General features: G+C 43.4%; 1 protein-coding gene across 1 annotated transcript in view; it reads right to left on the bottom strand.

Annotated features, from left to right (window-relative positions):
• LOC134624117 (uncharacterized) overlaps window positions 1-19339 on the bottom strand; it is a 57225-nt gene that overhangs the window by 32880 nt on the left and 5006 nt on the right. Inside the window, exons 8-30 of the mRNA XM_063469090.1 lie at window positions 18772-18941; window positions 16090-16292; window positions 15452-15596; window positions 14864-15057; window positions 14633-14774; window positions 14226-14470; window positions 12261-12409; window positions 11850-11978; window positions 11626-11764; window positions 11285-11426; window positions 10688-10884; window positions 10360-10498; window positions 9671-9787; window positions 9262-9386; window positions 8696-8841; window positions 8122-8265; window positions 7885-7992; window positions 5879-6048; window positions 3788-3990; window positions 3098-3242; window positions 2510-2703; window positions 2279-2420; window positions 1872-2116 (exon numbers count right to left, since the gene is read on the bottom strand). Of these exons, the coding sequence (XP_063325160.1) occupies window positions 1872-2116; window positions 2279-2420; window positions 2510-2703; window positions 3098-3242; window positions 3788-3990; window positions 5879-6048; window positions 7885-7992; window positions 8122-8265; window positions 8696-8841; window positions 9262-9386; window positions 9671-9787; window positions 10360-10498; window positions 10688-10884; window positions 11285-11426; window positions 11626-11764; window positions 11850-11978; window positions 12261-12409; window positions 14226-14470; window positions 14633-14774; window positions 14864-15057; window positions 15452-15596; window positions 16090-16292; window positions 18772-18941 (3733 nt within the window). The remainder of the gene's footprint in view (window positions 1-1871; window positions 2117-2278; window positions 2421-2509; window positions 2704-3097; window positions 3243-3787; window positions 3991-5878; window positions 6049-7884; window positions 7993-8121; window positions 8266-8695; window positions 8842-9261; window positions 9387-9670; window positions 9788-10359; window positions 10499-10687; window positions 10885-11284; window positions 11427-11625; window positions 11765-11849; window positions 11979-12260; window positions 12410-14225; window positions 14471-14632; window positions 14775-14863; window positions 15058-15451; window positions 15597-16089; window positions 16293-18771; window positions 18942-19339) is intronic.

Genomic DNA, 19339 nt, shown 5'->3' with positions numbered 1-19339 from the left:
TCCTTGATCATGCCAATGATGCCTGAACAACTCAGCTCTTGCCCGACATGTCAAATGCAGTGAGAGTGGATCGAAGCCAAAGGCATGGATGCCCAACAAAACGGTCGAGCAGAACGATACCTGAATTTTAAATTGCATAGTACGAGATCTAACTGGGCTCGCAGTGGCCGCTTGGTCCCAATCCGAGACAAAATGGACGAGTCCTCCTCACTGAAGCTGAGCAAGACCAACATTGAGCCAAAAAGTTCTGCGATACTTTAAACCAGCCCGAGCCACTCCACCTGTTCGAGGACGAAGAACTTGCACCCTCCACGGCTCTTCTTCCTGTCGATATCGGAAAAAACAGCGACGCCGAAGTCAAGAGAGCGATCTGACTACTCAAGAGTGGAAAGGCTGCTGGCCTGGACGAGTTCCTACCCACAATGCTGAAGCACGACGAAGGCCAGTTGGATGCCGCCCTTAGAAGATCCCTAAACGCCTGCTGGTTAACATCACGTGTACCCTATGAATGGGCAAAAGGTGTTATCACCAAACTTCCCGAAAGGTGATTTGGGTGACTGTAACAACTGCCGGGGCATCACGCTGCTGTCGGTACCCGGGAAAGTGCTTTGCCTCATTCTTTTGAATTGGCTATGACGCACAGTAGACGAACGATTGTGAGAGAGCTTGCTGGATGCAGTCGTGCATCAAGTACATCTTCACCCTCCGCATGATCATTGAACGAACATTGGAATAGCAAAGAAAGATTTCTATTCATTTCAACGACTTTAAGAAAGCTTTTGACAACGTAAACTGGCCGACTCTATGGGCTATCCTACGTCAATATGGAGTCCTCCAGCAGTTTGTAGATGCCTTTTGTGGTCTCTACTCCAGCTCCCACTTCTGCGTCCGGACAGATGATTTCTCAACGAATCTCTTCAAGGCGTTTGACAGGGATGGGTGCTATTGCCTTTCCTCTTCCTGTTGGTAATTGACTTAATCATGCAATGATCAGTTGACCAAGCTGGCATCGGTGTCCCCTGGCACGAGCAATCTCATCGACTTGGACTTCCTGGATGACATCGCCCTACTGGGCTCGACTACGGAAGACCTCCAAGAGTGGACTGCAGCTTTGCAGAGGGAGGTGACGAAAGTCGGATTACGAATCAGCGCCAAGAAAACCAAGGTACTCCGAGTTGGATACACAAGTGCCCATGTTCCCGTCATAATCAACCAAAAACGTGCTGAAAAGGTGGAAAATTTCACATATCTAGGCAGCATCATCTCGAATGACGAGGATCTCTGATCAAGATGTCAACTTCAGAGCAGGGAAGGCAGCCGGTGTCCTCCGACGTCTCCAATTCAATTTGTTTAAAATAAATTTTTAATATAGTGCCAAACTAAAACAACAGACACCTCAAGGCGCTTCATATTGTAAGGTAGACCCTACAATAATACATACAGAGAAAAAAAACAACAATCATGTCACCCCATTGACCAAGCGCTTTGGTGACAGAGGCGTCTTTTAACAGGAAGAAGCCTTCGGCAGAACCAGCGAAAGCAAGGCCGACCAAATATCACATGGCGTCGAACGTTCATGGATGATCTGAAAACCGTCGATATCGCCTGGAACGAAGCTGAAACATTCGCCTCTGACTGACATTGATGGAGATTGTTAGCTGCCCGATGCGTCGCTCGGTGTAGGAGGAATTAAGTGCTAAGTGTAAGTGCAAGTTTCTTTCCATGGTCAATTGCAGTGGTTTTCAGAAGTGTTCCTGAGCATGTGCAGTGATTTGTACCACAGAATGATGTTTGTTTGTAATGCAGTAGTGCCTGAAAGCGTGATTGGTTTTGACATGCAAAACATCCTGTTTCTTCCTCTCATGTCTTACCTGCACAGTGCCACCTTTGAGAATGGAGATCTTTATCATCCGTGCGTATACATGTACGGCATTCACATAGGAGATGGTTGGCCTGTTATACCGGTTTTCATTGTCAGTATGGACCTCAAAGTAGGGCACAGTTGTGTCATTGCATGGACTAGACATCAGATAGCTGCAGTTGCCCATGAAGTCATATTTGCGTTTGTCAAAGCTGGTGTAGTGTGGATCGCCAGATGCTATGCACGTGGATGTACCTAAAGGAATAATAAATGAGAAAATTGTAATTTCCACACCTTCAACTATCAAGTTATACCGACTGACTGTAAAGCACAACACAAGGTGCTCCTTGTGCAGATGTAATTTATTACACTGTATTAAATCAAGTCAACAACAATAAAGTCAACAAACATTATTACCTTTAGGATAACAGCCTGCAACACCATTAACCTCTCGACACTCTTCAGTGGGGTCACAGGAGTTATCAACACATTCCAAAGTGTAGTTCCCTGCACAGCGACACAGCTTTGTGCAGCCGTCTCCAAATACTATCTCACCAGGCTGGATAAAATGAAAACAATCAGTACTGAGAAAGTATACTGTATGTCTTTAAATGTACACTGTACACAGTACTAACTAGGACATCTGACCTCATAATAGTTATTGTTGTCATCTAAACAACCACACTTGTCCAGTGGCACGCAGTGCCGTCCTTTGAAGACAAAGCCTGGTTTGCAGAAACACCCAGTGATGCAGGAGCCAGAACAGTTGGTAGAGGGTTCCATACATGTAGGAATGCAAGCTGGACCGCACTCTATATACTCTGCGTTAGGAGGACACAGGTCTGGATAGAAAGAAAAAGGATTACTGAAAATGAGCAGATACTCTTTCAGGAACAACAAAGGTAGGAAGTTATTATGCAGTCTTAACAAACTCAGTCCAAACTAACAACATAAGTTGAGACAGTGGAGGTTTGGACCACCTGTTGCTAAAATGACTGCATTTATTTACTGCATTTCTAGGACCAGTCGGATAAAGCACTTGACACTATAATCCACATCCATGCTTTCATACAGCTCTTTCTCTGTCACACTCACTCAATGATAAACACATGTATCGCAGATTGTGGAGCCGCTGTATAAGATGGATAACTCGCTCAAGACTCAATAGAAGCCTCAACAAAAATCTTTAATATATTATATCCTGTAGATATATTTAAAGCTGTGTGATTAACATACCCAGAGGGTGGCATTCATATTCTCCATCTTGTAGTTTGCAGCTTTCAGTAGTTGGGTTACAGCTGGTGTTATGACACTGTAGCAGACCTCCACTGTGACACATACACTTTTGTTCACAACCCTCCAAGTACCAGTCATCGCCCACCTGACAAATGTACACAGAATGCAAAAAATAATCAGAATATTTGTCATGTAATTCTCTCTTATACATCACATGAATATAAAGATCTAAATGATAAATATACATTTGGATGCAAACCAGGGATTCTGTATGCCACTAATTAATTAATTACATTAATCAGGCCAACCTACACTCATTTATTTACTGATCTTGGGCTTGCTAATTGTGGTGGCACCAGTATATAAATGCTCTGACATAAATACAAATGCTATAACACCAGTCAGGCAAAATACAGTATAATAAATATAATATGTGCTTGATAAGTTGAAAGTAAAAATCTTTGTTGTAAAACCAATATTTTTGTGCCAACAGTTCGCTGCAGCCTATGCACCCTTAATTTAGTTGAGTTTTGATTTCTTTTGTACTGTAGGGTCTGTGTGTCTTTTGGTGTCTCTCCTGTTGAAGTGGTACAATATAAAGAGAACTGAAAATGATGTTAGCATGAGCTTAGCACATTTTAAAGGTAAATGGAATATGGTTTTAATTGTTTGGAGGCTGTTTCCACTTACAGGGTGATAGGTTCCACTGGGGTCCACACAACCACAGTCTCTCAGTTCCACACATTTGTCATCACTGAGAATGAAGCCAGGGTTACACTCACAACCCTCCACACACACTTCCTCACAGCCAGGTGGTCCCACCACACCAAGACATGTCTCAGGACATGAACTCACACAAAGGGAGTAGGAGCTGTTGGGAGGACAGGTCAGAGCTGTGTGGACAAACACAGGGATGAACAATAATGAGAGGGAACAATGGTGGACAAATGGCAACAGAGAAGGGAGGGGGGGAGTAGGATGATTCAAAGACAGGGCATCTACGTATCTCATATTGATTTAACTTTGTGCAGTGTCATAAATTAAAGCAAGGACAGTATTAACTGCATTGATCATTTTACATTGGTTTCAGCATTGTGCACTGTATTTTAACCTCTTCTCCCTATACAATTATAAATATGATTATAAGTTCAATTATAGTGTTGGTGAGCAGGGTGTAATATATCTTAGTTATATTTACAGGTGGAGACAACTTCCTTTTTTTTTTTTTTTTTTTTTTTTTTTTTTTTTTTTTTTTTAACCTGTCCCGTTTGGTTCTTTTGCCATCAGAATTATTGTCTAAAGGCGAAGAAAGATGCCCAACGGATTTACTTTACCAAATGGACCATCCCAGCCTTGCCGTAATGGTCCATTTGATTCAACTTTTTATTGTTTATTTTATTTTCACTTGCTGAATACGGGACAGACTTGACTGGAGGAGAGAATGTGGAGAAAGAAAGAGGGAAAGAAAAAAACCTGAGAAGAGGGACGGGGAAAAAGGGCAAAAAACAAAAACCAACAGAATAAGCAGACAAAAAATACATATATCGATCACCTGGATCACCTGTTGAGAAAGAAAAAAGAAAGCAAGCAGAAGAAAACGAGAGTAATAAACAAGATCACAATGATATATGAGAATATGACAGTAAATACTAAATATTAAACATTATTGTGCAGCACGTGAGATCGACAGCGCACAGTGTGCTTTGAGGTAGGAGCCAAAAAGGGTGTAATTTGTGTGTGTGATCACCCGTGTGTACACCTGTGAGCATGAACGCGCTTGTTTTTAAAAGGTTCCTTCATGTAATGATCTGCTAGAGGGTGTGGGGGGCCACTGCCCCGACCTCCAGGGCATGAAGCAGGTATGGAGGAGATCAAGACTCCAGACATCCAGAGGCCCCCAGAACACAAGAGACCAAGGAAGACCAACAGAGGGGCAGCCGCGCCACTATCCCAGAAAGAGCTGAGGAGAGTCCCAGATGAGGGGTCACTCAGCAGCCGCGGAGCAGAAGCCAGGGGGGGTTGCAGTGACGTGCCCGTGAGCTCCGCCGGCAGCCAGCTGTGCCTGAGTGGCCGAGCCCCGGGCCGTGAGGCCGAGGGCACCCCATCCCCAAGGTGGCCCGAGCGAGCCCCAGGCTCCAGGCCCCAATAAGCAGCTGCCAAGGAGTGAGCCGGTGGGTACCTGGGCGCCCACCCCCGGAGACAGAGAACCACCAACGCACCGATGTCTGAGGGCGTCCGCCACCGGCAGGGGAAGTGGTGGGGGGAGATGGGCCTCCAAACCTTGGAGGGCCTGAGATGTCCTCAGAGAGGTGGCGTCTGATACCCAACCTGACATATAGACACAGACAAACAGGCACACACAGATACAAACATCTATTCCCACCCTCATGCTCTCATATACAATTGCTCAACACTCACCCAACGTGGAGACAGACATAGAGAGACGCTGTACACACAATCACACTCCCCAAGCGTACTCTAAGCCCCGAGTCTAGGTACCCTTGCCCCTGGAGGGGGAAACTGCAGGTGGAGACAACTTCCGAATGGAGAAGCTATGGCATGCACCCCATTTAAAAGGAAAAATTCTGAAGGCTCATGTTTCCAACATGAAAAGGTATTATTCATTCATGCTTCAGAATGGGGCTTATCAAGCCAATGGGTGATGTCACTGTGACTGTGTTTTATATATACTTTATAATGTTCACAAAGCACAGCTAATATTATTATTAAACTATCATATATCATATAGATATATTTAGTATATGTCAGATTCAAACTTACGGCAGAAGTCTGGAGTTCTCCATTGGTAGACTTTGGCTCCAGCACTATGACATGCATCAGTGTAGGCCTGGAGCTGGTCACACAGCACGTGCTGCTGGCCGTTGAACTGACACATGTCATACACACAGCTTTGGAAGAATGGAGTGGGATTAACTACACTGATGCACTCCCTGTAACAGAGAAAAACATTCACTTAGCTTAGGCAGGAAAAGGCAGAGGCTCATATATACTGAAAATCTGAGTTCAAACAAACAAACTACATTTGGGGTGGAACAGTCAATAACTCTTGCATTAGTTTAGCAATAATTCACTAGCTGGGGCCACATCCTCATTTTAGTTTTGAAAGTGTTTTAGTAGATAAAGGTGAATGGCTTAAACATGAATTGAACTGCGGTTTGGGCAAGGCATCGCTGGGTACTGGCAGCAGCTGATCCCCAAAGATGGCAGCCCGAGAAGCAGCAATAACTTTGAATTACGAAGGTCAAAGACCTCTGCAGTGATAATTCAATTTTCAATTCAATTTATGTATACAGCACCAAATCACAACAACAGTCGCCTCAAGGCGCTTAATATGTAAATTTCAGACAATGAAAGACTTTAATAGATGAAAGAGGAGAACCCTAGATCGAGTAGCGACGTGGCTCGACTAGTCCGAAGCCTGGATGGACGCATGCCTGGATTTTAAGACTTGAGGTAATGGCTTGACGACTTGTAAAAGCTTCCGTGAGCTTGTCTTGGAATAGAAGATGGACAGGGGGCGCCTGGCTGCTTAATTTACTTTGGGTAAGGTAGCGATAACTACTATACCTATCTCTGAAAGTAACAGAGATGACGGTAAGCAGTTTTGGAAGGGTGGGTTGAATTGAAAGACTGATTAGAGGAGAAGAGCCTTCCATAATGATAGCCCCCAAAACCAGCAGAGAGCTCCTTAGACGATGCTGGATTTTTGCTAAGAAGGGAAAGAGGGAAGAAAAGCTTGCTACTGCTATTGCGAGTGAAAGACAAGAACCTGGAATCCCGGTCACAAAAGCTTGCTGCTACATTTGCAAAGGAGGGACAGAGAAAGAGAACCTGGTATCCCAGTGTCAAAAAGGGTTTCCTGCTGAATTTTTGCTAAGAAGGGATAAAAGGAAGAAAAGCTTGTTATGGGCTTGCGAATGAAGGAGAAGAAACTGGAATACCGGTGCCCAAAGTATGCTGCTGCATTTGTAAAGGAGGAATAAAGAAAGAAACCCAGACTCCCGGTCCCAAAAGCTTGTTGCTACTACATTTGCAAAGGAGGGACAGAGAAAGAGAACCTGGCATCCCAATGGAAAAAAAGCATGCTGCTGCATTTTGTGTAGGAGGGACAGAGAGAAGGGTTACTGGAAACCTTGTGCCAAAAGCTTGCTCCTGCATTTATAAAGTAGGTATAGAGAAAGAGAACAAGGCATCCTGGTGCTAAAAGCTTGCTGCTGTGTTTGCAATGGAGGGATAGAGAAAGAAACCTGGCATCCCGGCGCCAAAAGCTTGCTGCTACATTTGCAAAGGAAGGATAAGAGACAGAGAACCTGGTATCCCAGTGCCAAAAATTTAGCTGCTGTATTTTGAGTAGGAAGGATAGAGGGAAAGAGAGGGAACTAAAAACAACTTGGTAGAAAAGCTTGCTGATGCATTTGGGAATGAGGGACGAGAACTTGGCATCCCGGTGCCTAAAGCTCGCTGTTGCATTTGCACAGGAGGGATATAGACAGAACCTGGCATTCCAGTGCTAAAAGGGTGCACTGCTGCTTTTTGCAACGATAGATGTAGAGAAACTGGCAACTCATGGGTAGAAAGCTTGCTGCTGTGTTTGAGAATGAGGGACAAGAACCTGGCATCCCAGTGCCAGAAGGGTTCATTACAGTATTACAATAATAGTATTGAAAAGATTTTTTCATATTTTACAATTCAGTTGGGTGATTACCAGGCATCCCATCAGTTTAACTAAGTTGATAACCAAAAGTGGAGCGGTTGTGAATTCTTACCGGAAGGGTCCAGTAGGGTCTGTAATTTTACCACATTTCTCTGGTTTTACAACTTCAGCTTCCAAGTTGGGGTCACAGTCTGGATCAGGCTTTGTTCCTGGGGTACATCTGGTCAATACAAATACAAAACACAGTTACATTCTCTTCAGTGTGTCAGGAAGAGTCCGACAGTAAGGTAACAAAAGACATAACCAGAAGAAATCCAAAAGACAGTAAGATAAATGTGTTTGAACTCACGAGTCATCTTCATCATCTTCGGTCTGCCAGCTGTTCCCAAAGTCATTAGTATTCCCTGCCACAGTGCCATCTGGTTTAGTGAAGTCATTGTTTGGATTCCCATCATAGTCACCACAAAGGCCACACATTTGGTTATAGTAGGAGCTGGTAGGACAAAGTCAAGGCAGGATATGTAGGATTAACATAAGACAATCTTAAGAATATTTGCAATGTATAATAAGGTGTTGCTTGCCCTTTTATTGTAATTCTAGAAACAAATGAAGAGAATGCAATAATTCCTGATACAATAAACCAGGGCATCGTTAGTATATATTAAAAGTTGCATATGTCCACGATATGCACACAAATGGACTGCTATGTTTTTTCACAACATACATGAAACAACTGGTGACATTCAGCAGTTTAGATCAGAGTTTCTTCAGATCGTTATGGTTATGCCTCGGAGGAAAGTGGTCATCAAAAAAAGAATGATGGAGCAATGGAGACAGTGGTCAGGTGTATTATATGAATGTGGTATGCAAATAAAAAGAAGTTCTACAATATCAAAATGGTTCGAACCAATATTTATACTAACCTGGGAACTGAGATCTGGGCATAATGGTTTCCATCCCAACGCACCCTCAGGCCAAAGGATGTTTGAACCGTGATGAACTGACCAGCAAGACTAATAGACATGAGAGGAGAGGGGGAGTGGGGCAGAGCCACCCGTACTCCGTTCACCTGATTCAATGATGAAGAAAAAGATAATATAAAGATGTTAAACAGACTGTGTAAACGTCTAATTGGTGGACAGGTCAGGGAGTATAAAAGTACAAAGAGTGTGGAGTGTGCAGTATATCGGGAAAAAACAGACTTTGTATAGTTTTAAAAAGCAAGAAAGATACTGCTTTATGCCTATTACACTGTGTTATCTTTGGCATAGATTCAACTGACAAAATGGGAAAAATCTGTTTTGTTTTTTACATGCTGTTAGCAACAAAGTAACTGAATATATAATTTGAGTTCTTTGCTAAAATGTCAGATATGTGTAGACATTAGACATCCATGGTGATGATACAACTAGTGTGTGGGATGTCTATTGGCACACATTATACCTAAAGATGGGAAATACAACAGATAGTAATTCATTCATATACTGACCAGTGTTCTACTGCTCTTCATCAGGGTCACAGTAATTCCATCCACTGTCACATACAGCTTCCTCAGGTATGACACTCCTGCAACTCCTCTCTCTTCATTCTTTGCCTCCACAGAGAACCAAGGGCCTGCACAGGGAAGACCACGACAATCAGGCATATTGTGTGTTTATATTAAAGGTGAATATTGGCAGATATTGACATTAACATACAAACCACCACTGACATTCAGTGTCTTCTTTTTGCAGCAAACGTGAATGAAAACAACATGTGTCATGCTTTGCGATGAAAATAATGAATGAGTAAATTTAGCTCATTTAAACTTTAATTTGTGGGTGTGGTGTGGCAAGACTAGAACAGGTGCAATGAAACCCAAACATCTTAATGAATAAATGTCTCAAATTGGTGTGTACCTGTGCTGTTCCTACAGGTTCTGGCCAGTGTGTAAGTACAGGTTCCCATGAAGCTGTAGTACTTCTTGTCAAAGGTATTGTAGTGTGGATCCCCAGAAACTACACAATCCTGGAAGCCTGAGAGAGGGAAAAACATCAGGAACATCAGACTGAAACACAGATGAAGCCACTGTAGAACAATTACCTAAGAACAGTGAAGTTCACTGCTGCTTTGGACTTATACTGGCATTAAAATAGATGCAAAGAATATATCATTTCCTCACTAGACAAAAATTTGTATTATTGGCATTTCTTTTCTGCAACTCTGTGATTTTGTATTATAAAAAAATGCATGGAACAAGTGTTGTTATAGACAAACTGAACAGAAGAGAGCAAAAGAAACACAACAACAACACACACATAAATATTTCACTGTTACTGAAAATAAAAGACACCTCTGGGTTGTGTTTCTCTATCTTCCATTACCACTTTATCTCTGATGTATATTTGAGCAGGGATAGAAAATGCTACTTTGAGAACTTTGACAAAGTCTACAGCATCACGTCAAACACAGTTGCAAAACTTTTCAGGTTGGCAGTCCAACCCATGAGATCTGGAAACCTACTTAGAATATAATGGCTACAGCTTTGCTGTTTTTTTTTTTTGTTTGTTTGTTTGTTTGTTTTTAGGTGTGAACATTACAAACATACTCGTAGGATAGCAGCCCAGCTCTCCATCCTGAAGTTTACATTCATGCATTGGGGGGCATTCAGAGGCTTCACAGGTAATTCCAGCTGCACCACACCAACATTTTCGCTTGCAGTCTTCCTCAAAAAACTCCTCTCCAGGCTGACAAACAGACAACAAAATTGACAATTAAGCATAGCAGGCACAGATGATTCTTTGTAGATCATTTTATGCATGTATGTATGAAAATGTTTTTTTTAGAGAGGACATAAAGAGACTGCAAGTGACCTGACTTGAAATACAAAGGACCAAATGATTCACTGCTGGCCTATCAGACCCACTTCACCATACCTCATAATACTGGCCGTTCGTGTGGTTGCAGCCACACATGTTCTCCTTAACGCACTTGCCAGCACTCAGGACGTAGCTGGGATCACACACACAGGACTCAGAGCAGGGACCAGAGCAAGAGGGGGGTTTTCCAAAGCATGTTTCCTGACAAGGATCTGCACAGGGTTCGTAGTGGCTGTTTGGGGGGCAGCTCAGTGCTAAGCAGACCACAAGAGGTTGAAGTTAGTGATAGGAAACAAAAGTATGTGCTGGTTAACATATAAAATGACAGCTTTTCACAAGAAAAGAGATATGTCTTTGGCACTTCCAGCTGTGTTGTCTTCCGTGTAACTAGATTGTTTGAGTTTGGTGGTAACCCAGTCTCCTGCAGCCTCTTGGCATATGTTGTCTGCCCAACTAGGTATGCTAAAGCAGCACTCCCTCAGTTACCTTTAGTGAGTAGGAAGCCCGTATGAAGTACTCTTCCTCAAGTCAAAACTGACATAAACTTCTTTGTGTCATTTTCTCCCAACTACTCAGCCAAACTGATTTTTACCTAATGACATACTTAAAGATATTTTACTACTAAATGAAATCATTTGTCCTTCCAATACTCACGGCAGAAGGTTTCATTCCTCCATGGTCCAAGGTTGACCCCACGATCTTGGCATTCATTGACATAGGCTTCAATGGCTTCACACAAAATGGGCTTGGCTCCATCCAGCTCACACAAGTCAAAGACACAGTCCCTGAAGTAATTCTGAGAACAAACAATCACTTTGTTACAATGCTTTATATTATGTGACCATCCAAAACCACATATTCAAATTATTCCACTATTACTAATATCACATTTTCAACCTGAATGCACACACACATACACAAATACAACAAGCTCTGAATAAGGACCTGTTCCACATTTGTTTATTATATGTGCACTATCCTCTACATGAACATACATTGGGGTTGACTTTGGGATGGCACACAGCAAAAGGTCCATTTTTGTCCAGCAGAATGCCACAATATCCAGAGCTTTCATACAGTTCCTGTTCTTCTTCATTGCACCCAGGGATGGTAGTGTTGGGTTTCTTATTACATCTGTCAAGACAGACATCATCTTAAGAACATTTGTCTTTTGTCAATGGTAAATGTTTCTTTACACTTGCATCTCTGCAATACTCACTCTGGATTCATGTTCCAACTGTGTCCAAAGTCATTGGCATTTTCAGCTAAGCTTCCATCTGGTTTGCGGAAGTCATCTTTAGTATCTCCATCATAGTTGCCACACAGGCCACAAAGCTTGTTCTGATAGCTGCAGATTGCAGAAAATGACTGTTAGTGTCTTATGCAAGAAAGACAAGAAACTTAGTCAGAACTACATCTCATCTTGAACTTTTCAGTGAGCTGTTTGTGTTGCCCCTGCTAAATTGTTTAAATAAAGTATCCTAGCTGTGCCATTATTTCCTGCCTTCATCACCTTATTACTGCTTACAGTATTTTTAGTTGTATCAGTATGGGTGTACATTTCTGAACTGGTGAATTTTTGATTAAAACACCATTTAATAAGGAAACCATGAAGTTGGTCTTCACTCACTCTTCGATCACTTTTATGTCCATGAAGGTGTTTCCATCATATCGAACCGTCACACCAAAGTTCATAGAGACAGTGTAGTGTTTTCCTGACTTGAACACAGAAATACCAGGGGCCGGGGACAGTGGTAGATTGACATTGGTCCCATTAACCTGTATGAGAAAATAGGCACAGTACATCAAATCTGGTCAATTATCAGCCAACATTTTCATTTTTGAATTACGCATGTCACAACATTACTATCTGTAACTGAAAAGAAACGTTCCTTTATCATGCCAATGATGTCTGAACAACTCAGCTCCTGCCCGACATGTCAAACGCAGCTGCCGGCGTGATAAGCGAGAGTGGATCGAAGCCAAAGGCATGGATGCCCAAGAAAACAGTCGACCAGAACGATGCATGAAACTTAAATCGCATTGTACGAGATCTAACAGGGGCTCATGGTGGCCACTTGGTCCCAATCCGAGACAAAATGGACGAGTTCCTCCCCACAATGCTGAAGCACGACGAAGCCCAGTTGGATGCCCTTAGAAGACCCCTAAATGCCTGCTGGTCAACATCGCGTGTACCTTATGAATGGGCAAAAGGCGTTATCACCAAACTTCCCGAAAGGCGATTTGGGTGACTGTAACAACTGCCGGGGCATCACGCTGCTGTCGGTACCCGGGAAAGTGCTTTGCCTCATTCTTTTGAATTGGCTACAACGCGCAGTAGACGAACGATTGTGAGAAGAGCTTGCTGGCTTTCGGAGTGGCCAGTCGTGCATCGAGCACATCTTCACCCTCCGCATGATCATTGAACGAACATTGGAATAGCAAAGGAAGATTTCTATTAATTTCAACGACTTCAAGAAGGCTTTTGACAACGTCCACCGGCCGACTCTATGGGCTATCCTACATCAATATGGAGTCCTCCAGCAGTTTGTAGACGCCTTTTGTGGTCTCTGCTCCAACTCCCGCTTCTGCGTCCGGACAGATGATTTCTCAACGGACTTCTTCAATATCAATACCTGCGTTTGACAGGGATGGGTGCTACTGCCTTTCCTCTTCCTGTTGGTAAATAACTTAATCTTGCAACAATCAGTTGACCAAGCTGGCATCAGTGTCCCCTAGCATGAGCAATCTCATCGACTTGGACTTCGTGGACGACATTGCCCTACTGGGCTCGACTAAGGAAGACCTCCAAGAGTGGACTGCAGCTTTGCAGAGGGTGGTGACGAAAGTCGGATTACGAATCAGCGCCAAGAAAACCAAGGTACTCCGAGTTGGCTATACAACTGCCCATGTTCCCGTCATAATCAACCAATAACGTGCTGAAAAGGTGGAAAATTTCACATATCTGGGCAGCATCATCTCGAATGACTGGATCTCTGATCAAGATGTCAACTTCAGAGTAGGAAAGGCTGCCGGTGTTTTCCGACGTCTCCAATTCAATTCATTTGAATTCAGTATTTTTCATATAGCGCCAAATCACAACAACAGTCACCTCAAGGCACTTTATATTGTAAGGCAGACCCTACAATAATACATACAGAGAAAAAAACAACAATCATATCGCCCCATTGACCAAGCACTTTGGTGACAGAGGCATCTTTTAACAGGAAGAAGCCTTCGGCAGAACCAGTGAAAGCAAGGCCGACCAAATATCACATGGCGTCGAACGTTTATGGATGATCTGAAAACAGTCGGCATTGCCTGGGACGAAGCTGAAACATTCGCCCCTGAATGACATCGATGGAGATTGTTAGCTGCCCGATGCGTCGCTCGGCGTAGGAGGAACTAAGTGCTAAGTGTAAGTGTAAGTTTCTTTCCATGGTCAATTACAGTGGTTTTCAGAAGTGTTCCTGAGCATGTGCAGTGATTTGTACCACAGAATGATGTTTGTTTGTAATGCAGTAGTGCCTGATAGCTTGAAAGTCTGATTGGTTTTGACATGGAAAATATCCTGTTTCTTCCTCTCATGTCTTACCTGCACAGTGCCACCTTTGAGAATGGAGATCTTTATCATCTGTGCGTATACATGTACGGCATTCACATAGGAGATGGTCGGCCTGTTATACCAGTTTTCATTGTCAGTATGGACCTCAAAGTAGGGCACAGTTGTGTCATTGCATGGACTAGACATCAGATAGCTGCAGTTGCCCATGAAGTCATATTTGCGTTTGTCAAAGCTGGTGTAGTGTGGATCGCCAGATGCTATGCACGTGGATGTACCTAAAGGAATAATAAATGAGAAAATTGTAATTTCCACACCGTCAACTATAAAGTGATACCGACTGACTGTAAAGCACAACACAAGGTGCTCCTTGTGCAGATGTAATTTATTACACTGCATTAAATCAAGTCAACAACAATAAAGTCAACAAACATTATTACCTTTAGGATAACAGCCTGCAACACCATTAACCTCTCGACACTCTTCAGTGGGGTCACAGGAGTTATCAACACATTCCAAAGTGTAGTTCCCTGCACAGCGACACAGCTTTGTGCAGCCGTCTCCAAATACTATCTCACCAGGCTGGATAAAATGAAAACAATCAGTACTGAGAAAGTATACTGTATGTCTTTAAATGTACACTGTACACAGTACTAACTAGGACATCTGACCTCATAATAGTTATTGTTGTCATCTAAACAACCACACTTGTCCAGTGGCACGCAGTGCCGTCCTTTGAAGACAAAGCCTGGTTTGCAGAAACACCCAGTGATGCAGGAGCCAGAACAGTTGGTAGAGGGTTCCATACATGTAGGAATGCAAGCTGGACCGCACTCTATATACTCTGCGTTAGGAGGACACAGGTCTGGATAGAAAGAAAAAGGATTACTGGAAATGAGCAGATACTCTTTCAGGAACAACAAAGGTAGGAAGTTATTATGCAGTCTTAACAAACTCAGTCCAAACTAACAACATAAGTTGAGACAGTGGAGGTTTGGAGCGCCTGTTGCTAAAATGACTGCATTTATTTACTGCATTTCTAGGACCAGTCGGATAAAGCACTTGACACTATAATCCACATCCATGCATTCATGGAGCTATTTCTCTGTCACACTCACTCAATGATAAACACATGTATCGCAGATTGTGGAGCCGCTGTATAAGATGGATAACTTGCTCAAGACTGAATAGAAGCCTCAACAGAAATCTTTAATATATTATATCCTGTAGATATATTTAAAGCTGTGTGATTAACATACCCAGAGGGTGGCATTCATATTCTCCATCTTGTAGTTGGCAGCTCTCAGTAGTTGGGTTACAGCTGGTGTTATGACACTGTAGCAGACCTCCACTGTGACACATACACTTTTGTTCACAACCCTCCAAGTACCAGTCATCGCCCACCTGACAAATGTACACAGAATGCAAGAAAACAATCAAAATGTTGTCATGTAATTCTCTCTTATACATCACATGAATATAAAGATCTAAATGATAAATATACATTTGGATGCAAACCAGGGATTCTGTATGCCACTAACTAATTAGGCCAACCTACACTTACACTTACCTACACTCATTTATTTATTGATTTTTGGCTTGCTTACGTTTACAGTCAGGTAAAATACAGTATATTCAATATAATCTGTGCTTGATAAGTTGAAAGTAAAAATCTTTGTTGTAAAACCGATATTTTTGTGCCAACAGTTCACTGCAGTCTGTGCACCCTTAATTTAGTTGAGTTTTAATTTCTTATGTACTGTAGGGTCTTTGTGTCTTTTGGTGTCTCTCCTGTTGAAGTTATAAAGAGAACTGAAAATGATGTTAGCATGAGCTTAGCACATTTTAAAGGTAAATGGAATATGGTTTTAATTGTTTGGAAGCTGTTTCCACTTACAGGGTGATAGGTTCCACTGGGGTCCACACAACCACAGTCTCTCAGTTCCACACATTTGTCATCACTGAGAATGAAGCCAGGGTTACACTCACAACCCTCCACACACACTTCCTCACAGCCAGGTGGTCCCACCACACCAAGACATGTCTCAGGACATGAACTCACACAAAGGGAGTAGGAGCTGTTGGGAGGACAGGTCAGAGCTGTGTGGACAAACACAGGGATGAACAAAAATGAGAGGGAACAATGGTGGACAAATGGCAACAGAGAAGGGAGGGGGGAGTAGGATGATTCAAAGACAGGGCATCTACGTATCTCATATTGATTTTACTTTGTGCAGTGTCATAAATGAAAGCAAGAACAGTATTAACTGCATTGATCATTTTACATTGGTTTCAGCATTGTGCACTGTATCTTAAACTCTCCTCCCTATACAATTATAAATATGATTATAAGTTCAATTATAATGTTGGTGAGCAGGATGTAATATATCCTCCCTCTTCCCGCTCCACCACAATCACCCACACATGCAGGGCCTTGGGGTAGGGGTGTGTCACCAGGGTGCAGAGGAGGCATCCCCCCCCTCTGTCCCCTTCTGGCTGCCTCTGCCTCAATTTTATCTCACAACTTAGACATTCACATTACTCACACTCTCATAACACATACATATAGGATCTTGGGGGTGGGCTCACAACACGGACTCCAAATTACCATCAGGGTGTACACCTCACCCCTGGCGTCGTTGCCCACCTCTCAATTTTAAATACACGTAGACATTGAGGGCTATCAGGAGGGGCTATGCGCTTACCTGCTGCTCTCTGGCAGGTAGCTCCATGCCCTCCTGGGTTTTAATTGCACCTTAGAACACATATACATCAACACTACATATGAGCGGGTAGAGGGAGGTTTGGAGTCTTCTCACACCCCCGGTCTCTGCGGCCTGCTGGAGCGGGGGGGCTAGGAGGAGGAGTTGGCCGTCCGACTGGGGTCTGGTGTGTGGGGCCTCCCTGCTGCTGCGGAGTCGGGGCAGTCTGCTTCTCCCCACTGCAGGGAAAAGGGTAACACCACCTGGGTCTGGGTGCAGTTTCCCCCTCCAGGGGCAAGGGTACCTAGACCCGGTTCTTAGAGTACGCTTGGGGAGTGTGATTGTGTGTACAGCGTCTCTTTGTCTGTCTCCACGTTGGTTGAGTGTGGAGTAATTGCCTATGAGAGCATGAGGGTGGAAATGGATGTTTGTATTTGAGTGTGCCTGTATGTCTGTGTCTATATGTCAGGTTGGGTATCAGACGCCACCTCTCTGGGGACATCTCAGGCCCTCCAAGGTTTGGAGGCCTATCTCCCCCCACCACTTCCCCTGCCGGTGGCAGACACCCTCAGACATCGGTGCGTTGGTGGTTCTTTGTGTCCGGGGGTGGGCGTCCGGGTACACACCGGCTCACTCCTTGGTGGCTGCTTATCAGGGCCTGGAACCTGGGGCTCGCTCGGGCCACTTCGGGGGTGGGGTGCCCTCGGCCTCTCGGCCTGGGGCTCGGTCACTCAGGCACAGCTGGCTGCCGGCGGAGCTCACGGGCACGTCACTGCAACCCCCCCGGCTTCTGCTCCGCGGCTGCTGAGTGATCCCTCATCTGGGACTCTCCTCAGCTCTTTCTGGGATAGTGGCGCGGCTGCCCCTCTGTTGGTCTTCCTTGGTCTCTTGTGTTCTGGGGGCCTCTGGATGTCTGGAGTTTTGATCTCCTCCATACCTGCTTCATGCCCTGGAGGATGGGACTGTGGCCCCCCACACCCTCTAGCAGATCATTACATTAAGGAACCTTTTAAATACAAGCGCGCTCATGCTCACAGGTGTACACACAGGTGATCACACACACAAACTACACCCTTTTTGGCTCCTACCTCAAAGCACACTGTGCGCTGTCGATCTTACGTGCTGCACAATAATGTTTAATATTAAGTATTTAGTGTTATATTCCCATATATCATTGTGATGTTGTTTATTCTATTACTCTCGTTTTCTTCTGCTTGTTTTCTTTTTTCTTTCTCAACAGGTGATCCAGGTGATCGATATATGTATTTTTTGTCTGCTTATTTTGTTGGTTTTTGTTTTTTGCCCTTTATCCCCGTCCCTCTTCTCCGCTGTTTTTTTTTTTCCCCCTCTTTCTTTCTCCCTTTTCTTTTCCCCTTGTCCCGTATCTAGCAAGTAAAAATAAAAAAAATAAAAAATAAAATAAACAATAAAAGGTAAATCAAATGGACCATTACGGCAAGGCGGGGATGGTCCATTTGGTAAAGTAAATCCGTTGGGCCTCTTTCTTCGCCTTTAGACAATAATTCTGATGGCAAAAGAACCAAACGGGACAGGTTTAAAAAAAAAAAGAAAAAAAAAAAGGATGTAATATATCTTAGTTGTATTTACAGGTGCAGACAACTTCCAAATGGAGAAGCTATGGCATGCATCCCATTTAAAAGGGAAAATGCTGACGGCTCATGTTTCCAACATGAAAAGGTATTATTCAAGGCTTTATTCATTCATGCTTCAGAATGGGGCTTATCAAGCCAATGGGTGATGTCACTGTGACTATGTTTTATATATACTTTATGATGTTCACAAAGCACAGCTGATATTATTATTAAACTATCATATATCATATAGATATATTTAGTATATGTCAGATTCAAACTTACGGCAGAAGTCTGGAGTTCTCCATTGGTAGACTTTGGCTCCAGCACTATGACATGCGTCAGTGTAGGCCTGGAGCTGGTCACACAGCACGTGCTGCTGGCCGTTGAACTGACACATGTCATACACACAGCTTTGGAAGAATGGAGTGGGATTAACTACACTGATGCACTCCCTGTAACAGAGAAAAACATTCACTTAGCTTAGGCAGGAAAAGGCAGAGGCTCATATATACTGAAAATCTGAGTTCAAACAAACAAACTACATTTGGGGTGGAACAGTCAATAACTCTTGCATTAGTTTAGCAATAATTCACTAGCTGTGGCCACATCTTCATTTTAGTCTTGAAAGTGTTTTAGTAGATAAAGGTGAATGACTTAAACATGAATTGAGCTGCGGTTTGGGGAAGGCATCGCTGGGTACTGGCAGCGGCTCCCGGGCCTGGCAGATCCCCAAAGAAGGCAGCCCCAAGAAGCAGCAATAACTTTGAATTATGAAGGTCAAAGACCTCTGCAGTAATAATTCAATTTTCAATTCAATTAATGTATACAGCACCAAATCACAAAAACAGTC

Source organism: Pelmatolapia mariae, linkage group LG3_W, assembly GCF_036321145.2.
Source record: "Pelmatolapia mariae isolate MD_Pm_ZW linkage group LG3_W, Pm_UMD_F_2, whole genome shotgun sequence".
Lineage (NCBI taxonomy): Eukaryota > Metazoa > Chordata > Actinopteri > Cichliformes > Cichlidae > Pelmatolapia > Pelmatolapia mariae.
Note: the sequence above shows the minus strand (reverse complement) of the source record. Positions and strands in the feature narration are given on the sequence as shown.